The 6,060-nt window shown below is 34.1% G+C and overlaps 1 protein-coding gene across 1 annotated transcript; it reads right to left on the bottom strand.

Annotated features, from left to right (window-relative positions):
- Positions 1-586: 586 nt before the first annotated feature.
- Positions 587-3,462, bottom strand: LOC8272548 (probable polyamine oxidase 5). Its single transcript, XM_002514065.4, has one exon. The coding sequence runs from the start codon at positions 2,640-2,642 to the stop codon at positions 912-914; it is 1,731 nt and encodes a 576-aa protein (XP_002514111.1). The 5' UTR covers positions 2,643-3,462; the 3' UTR covers positions 587-911.
- Between the last annotated feature and the right edge of the window lie 2,598 nt (positions 3,463-6,060).

Below are 6,060 nucleotides of genomic sequence, written 5' to 3'. Positions count from 1 at the left end.
CTCTTTGTTGAAGACATTTTTGAAAATCATACGAAAACCAGTATGATTGACTCCCCATTGGCCCATCATATTTACCTGCAATTTTATACAGTAGTTTTGTATTGTAAAATGGGTCCCCAGTTTAGGTTCTGTCCACATTTTCATGTGATCTAAATACTCTTTATTGGCCACACCACGGCTTATTCATTGTCTGAAATTGTAATTGCCAAACCCAGTTCCCATTCAATTCATGTTAAGGTGTCGTTGGAATTTTCAAATGTGATGCATATTTTTGATACTTCAGGGAAAATATGAGCAGTCGGTCTTAACTTTATACACTCCTCCAATAATAATAATAATAATATGATGCAATATTGATCTATAAGAGTATCTGAGAAAAATCTTTTTAAGGTATTAGGTCAGCAGACTAACACTGTGGGCAGGGAAACAAGGCACAGCGGAAAGAAAGCAACTACTGGAGGGATTTCGAGCTGGAAAGAGCCGGGGTTATCGGATCCTGTCCAAAAAACAAACACTCAACACAAGTGGGGATCCAAAGCTTTGCTTTGTTTCTTTCTTCACTTTAAATTTGGTTTAGCTTTATAGATAGAAGAGATTCAATAAATTTATAAGCAAAGAGAATTAGGCAAATATTAAATTAGAAAGAAGCTTCTTTTAATTCAGGCAATACATCTAAAAATGTCCCCATCTATCTCTTTCAATCCTCCCTAATAGCTACTTTTTCTCTTCTTCTTTGCTCTCATTGATCCCCATCATCAACTTTATAGAAAGAGAGAAAGAAAGATGTTTCAGATGGAAAATTTAAAAAGGAAAAAGAAAAGGGATATCACCAAATCAAGTGTCTAACAATTTCTTTTTAGATAAAGAAAAAGGCAAAAATAAAAATAAAATTATATAGTGCTACTAGGTATCTAAATCCCAACACAATGATAATGTTGAAGAAGCCTGTTGGCTTCCCTAAGACCACTAAAATAAGCACCGTGAGTAGTAGAATAGTGGGTTCTATGTGTTGCTTCCCCTGCAAATAGTATCTGAAGTTGAGGACATCCATCAGTTTCAAAATTACCAATCCTTGGCAATGGCTCTGCTAATTTATCCATATCATCTCCGCTCGATCCAACTGCTACATAACTGTAAGATCCCAAAAACAGAGGATCATTACCCCATCTGCTTTTCAAGACTTTACTGAATTTAATTTCACTTCCTTTTGAGCTTTCTACACAATTTTCTGAACTCACACTCCCATTGCATAATTCATGAGCTTTAGAACTCACTATCTTGTTGGGCTGTGTCTGTTGTTGTAAAAAGCTAGAAATTGTTGTTGAAACCCCATTAATAATCTCTTCGTCACTAAGAGATTCAAGCTCAAGTGCTTCTTTCCCTGCAAACCAAGATAGTAACACACTAGAATTCTTATGTATTGGACTTATTGAAGCAGTCCTTCTCATCCACCATGGTATCCTTTTATGCCTTAATTGTGAATCCTGTCTATGAAAAGCCATTTGCAAGAAGGGAAACTTAGCTTTTACATCATCCCCGCCTTTAGTAACAGCATCATTTTTTGGACTCAATTGTAAAAATAGCTTGTTAACAACACCGTATCCTAGCCGTGAAATAGCCTCAGTCTTGAAAGATGGAAGAGGAGGACTAAACATACCTGAATCTTGACCAATTCCAGCTTTAAGTACACCAAGTGAAAATGTGACTATAACATGATCAGCACACATAACCGATCCATCATTAAAATGTAGCTGTACTGGCTTGTGACCATGACCATTTTCCATTGAGTGGTTAGCTTCAGGTTGCCATTCAATTCTTGCTACCGTACGGCCTAATTGGATTAGGCCTTTGGGTAGAACAGAAGCCAGTGATTCAATTATGCTCAAGTACCCTTTTGCAATAGTGATTTCTTCACCTGAAAACATTTGGTACTCACTTTCCGCATCAAAATCTAGAGTCAAGAGGTCACCTGCAGAAGTGTATGTCCTTTGAATATTTTCATGCACAGTAAACATAGCTTCCTCCAGCAACTTTCTGCTCCAAGTACAATACCCTTTGATCTGTTCTTGATCTTTAACAGAATCCCAATAAGCATCAAGACCTTGCCTAAGAAAAGAACCAATACTGCGCTTACCAGCAACATTCACACCACCACCATTGCTTGTACAAATCTTTGAAGCTTTAGCTGCTAGGTTGTAGAAATCAACTCCATCTCCACTACTGCTTTCACTGGCTTGAACCAATTTCCCCTGAGCAAAATCCATCAGGTTCTTGAAAAGAGTGGATATGGACTCAACAAGAGATGGATTGAGCTCAAAACCACCTTCAGCTATAGTCTTTGGTTCATTCCAGAATCCATCCATGCACTCCCAAGGCTGCTTCGACTCTAAAGAATTGATTTCTTGAGCAATTTTATGAACTGGGCTGCCTCCAATGCCATGGATCCATGTTGCTCCCATCTCTATTCTGTCACCACCAAATTCTGAAGTGTTAATTCTGCCACCAATTCTTGTACCACCTTCAACAACACAAAGCTCAAACATGTCTTTCGAGCTTGTTGAAGAAGTATAAAGCTTGTTTGCAGCTGTTAGACCGGCCATTCCTGCTCCAATAATCACAATTCTTGGCTTCTTGGCCACCATTGTTACTAGCTTTTCAAGATTCACTAGCAAATTGAACACAAAACAGGATAATCGCCAAAACCCAAGAAAATAAGGTAGAGAAAAAAAATTAATGTATCTATATATATTTACCTAAATATAAAAGAGTGAAGATAGAAACTGTGTGAGGAGAGATTGAATTACTGATACGAATAAATTTATAAGGGATAGAAAGAGAGGGTGTATGTGTAATGTCTCTGTGTGTTAAGAAACCCTTTCTTTTTTACATTAATATTTTATTTTTTCTAATCTAATAAAGACAGGGCTCTACTTTTCTTGAACACTATTTAGTAGTATTACAGCTTGATACCAAAAAGACCATTCTCTCTTAAATCATCTTCCCTAGTCCTTATCAACCTTACTGCCATTTACATCACAGTGTCATTTAATGTAACTGTCATGCCCCTTCTTTTTTTTTTTTTTTTTTTTTTACTGCTATGCAAAAGTAAAAGAAAGTTGAAGCCAGAATGGGGTTACTAGAAAGGCAAAAGAATTATGGAGATGCCAAGAAAAGGTTGATAGGGCATTTCACCAACCTCACATGTAAATTGAGTTAAGGGACGGCCCACCAACTGAGCAAGTTATTGGTCTTGATCAGTCGATGGGCAGTCGTTGGATGGGTCAAAACGAGGTAATCTCACACACTTCTAAAGTTGACCAACAAAATTTGCTAAAGAGATATATAATCATTATACACCATAATCATAATGTATTTTCATCTTAAAATGATTCCTTTTTTAACTTTTTTTTTCCTTTTATGCTTTCATTGTAAGAAATGATTAAAATTCTGATAGTGGGACGAGTAGTTATTTTGAAATGACTACTGCAACAATATGTATCATATGGTCTGATGGAAGATTAAAGTATGCCTCGGCTAGTAAGTCTCTTGAAACTGCTAATGAACCATTTGCTAGAGCAAACTAAATTCATACTCGCTAAATAGCATGAAACCTGAAAAATAATAAGTTATCACTTATCTTAATTTGCTATTACTCTAAGCAAGCCTTAGAAATCAGTTAAAGACCTAAAACTTCCTAATATATGTATAAGTAGCAATAATGACCCATATTAATCCTATCCAACGGATATAAGAGAGTTATCGTGCAAAATACTTTTTTTAGCTGCATCATTATTTCGACATCTAATGATTAACACATAATGAATATGTGTCAATTATTTATTTAATTTTATATGAAATACAATAACTTTTTTATCACATACGGTCTTTTTCCTCCAATCACCTCTTTATGTTCCTAATAATAAGAGGAGACTAAATTTAAATAGGTTGAGTTATTTATTATTATCATAATTAAAAATCAATTAATATAAATACAACAATTAATAAAAAATATCATATATCATTATTATACAATTGTTCGGTTCACCAATGAGTGTCTAAAATTGATAAGTTCTCATGCATGAGCCATGCGACGTTTGTTCGAGGGATAAGTAAAAAGAAAAACTTAAAGACACCCTCCAAAGCGTAATTCTTGTAAAGCAAGCTACACACCTGATCTAAAATATTTAGAGCAGCAAGAGTAGCAAAGAAAGGTCGGCCTCAAAATTACCAGATATGTTATGAATCTGGAGCCAAATAGCCGATATTGCAAATACCCCAATTCTGCCAACAATTTGAAACCCCATCAAGAATCAACCCAAGCTCCTATGCAATAGGTGATGGAATTTGGAGCTGGGGGCCAAATCTCCTTTATTACAAATACAATCATGCATTTTCTTTTCTTGTGCAAGGATATATATATATATATATATATATATGCAATTGTATTATGTATATGCACCACATTATAAGATGGGAGCTCCAAATCATAAAAAGGCAAGAAAGAAATGATTCTTTCATATACCAAACTCCAATATGGCCATGATGTCTCTTCAACTAATTGTTATGTGGGCACAAAATTGCACCATATTTTCCTACAACCAGCGGCAAACATCAAGTATATTAAGGATTAACTAATTTAAAACTTGTGATTAATCGTGTAATTTATCATTTATCTATTTTATCAACCCTAAAATCATGTCTCTTTCATTGTTAAATATATTAATATAATGTAATTAATTAAATATTAATGTGGCCAAGCAGGTAGGATGAAATGCACGAATGATGTGAGATAAAGGCAAATCATATTATTGATAAATCTTTAGTGGCGATAAGCATTATGATAGTTTCTTATTACTATGACCCATATGTTATTATTATTTTTATGAAACTAATCTCATGTTCCCATTTGTTTATTAATTCGTCAATCTCTTTGAGAAAGACTTTTCTAATATAATATTTTATTTCTATTTACGATATCCAATGTCTGATGAACTTTCTTCCAAGTCTTCATTAAAGGAAGTGCTGATATGTTAATTAAGTACCATAGATCCAAAATATACATTTTTATTCAAATGTGATAAGATATTTTGCAACTTTTCTTGTAGATATCATTTCAGGGTTGAAATTTGTAACATGTGAGGGCTTAAAAGATACTTATCATGCAATTCTTTTTAAAAGGAGAATCTATTTCCACATACTTATTTGCTAAACCACAATCTAATTGCTATATAATATATCAAATGGCCTAATATTCCCTTATAGCAGATGGCATGGATATATCTTTTAAAGTGAGTCTGAAATCTTTCCCTATCTGCATATCCTTTCCCATATAAAAACTATTAGACTTTCCTTAAAATTATAACCAAAAAGAAAAACATGGTATATTTTATAAAGTGTTATATTTATATTAGTGAATTTTCAATTATGGTTAATTTATATTTAACCATATATCAACTAAGAATTTCTTTATATCTTGGGGTACCATTGATAAGGGAGAATATGGGTATTATGCCTAATGAGGGAGGATACAATCATGAATGACACAGAATGTGAATGGTAGGGCAAATATGTAGAGAGAAGATAAATTTACAATACGGTGTTTTAAAAGGGTCATAAAAAGAGACAAAATAAATAAATGTGGGAAAGGTTTCGGGGGCTTGGAAGCGGTGGAGAGGATGGGAAGAAAATGGAGTTTTGTAGAGAATAGTATGAGTTTCAGTAAATTCAGTAGAAGAATTGACTTAACAGAGAATTGACATATTTAAGGTCAAAAAGCATTTATTATTAAGCAATGATTTTGGCAATCCACTTTCATAAATACGACATTAAGTGATGATGCATCGTAATCAATGCTTGCTTTACTAATCAAAACACCAAAGAACAGCTAAGTCAATTTCTTGAGTTCCCAAATTATGGTCTCCCGTGACTCCTATATTTTTTCTTGAGCATTGAAGCTCGGACCCCTCGTAAAAGAAAAGGCCATATATCCTTAGGATCACGTGCCCTCCTTTTTTTGTAATTTTCTTGCCCAAACTCAATCTCCTTCAAATTCGATAACAT

Source organism: Ricinus communis, chromosome 3, assembly GCF_019578655.1.
Source record: "Ricinus communis isolate WT05 ecotype wild-type chromosome 3, ASM1957865v1, whole genome shotgun sequence".
NCBI lineage: Eukaryota > Viridiplantae > Streptophyta > Magnoliopsida > Malpighiales > Euphorbiaceae > Ricinus > Ricinus communis.
Note: the sequence above shows the minus strand (reverse complement) of the source record. Positions and strands in the feature narration are given on the sequence as shown.

Coding starts and splice junctions, on each gene's coding strand:
- LOC8272548 (XM_002514065.4), bottom strand. CDS start 2,642: ATGGTGGCCAAGAAGCCAAGAATTGTGATTATTGGAGCAGGAATGGCC.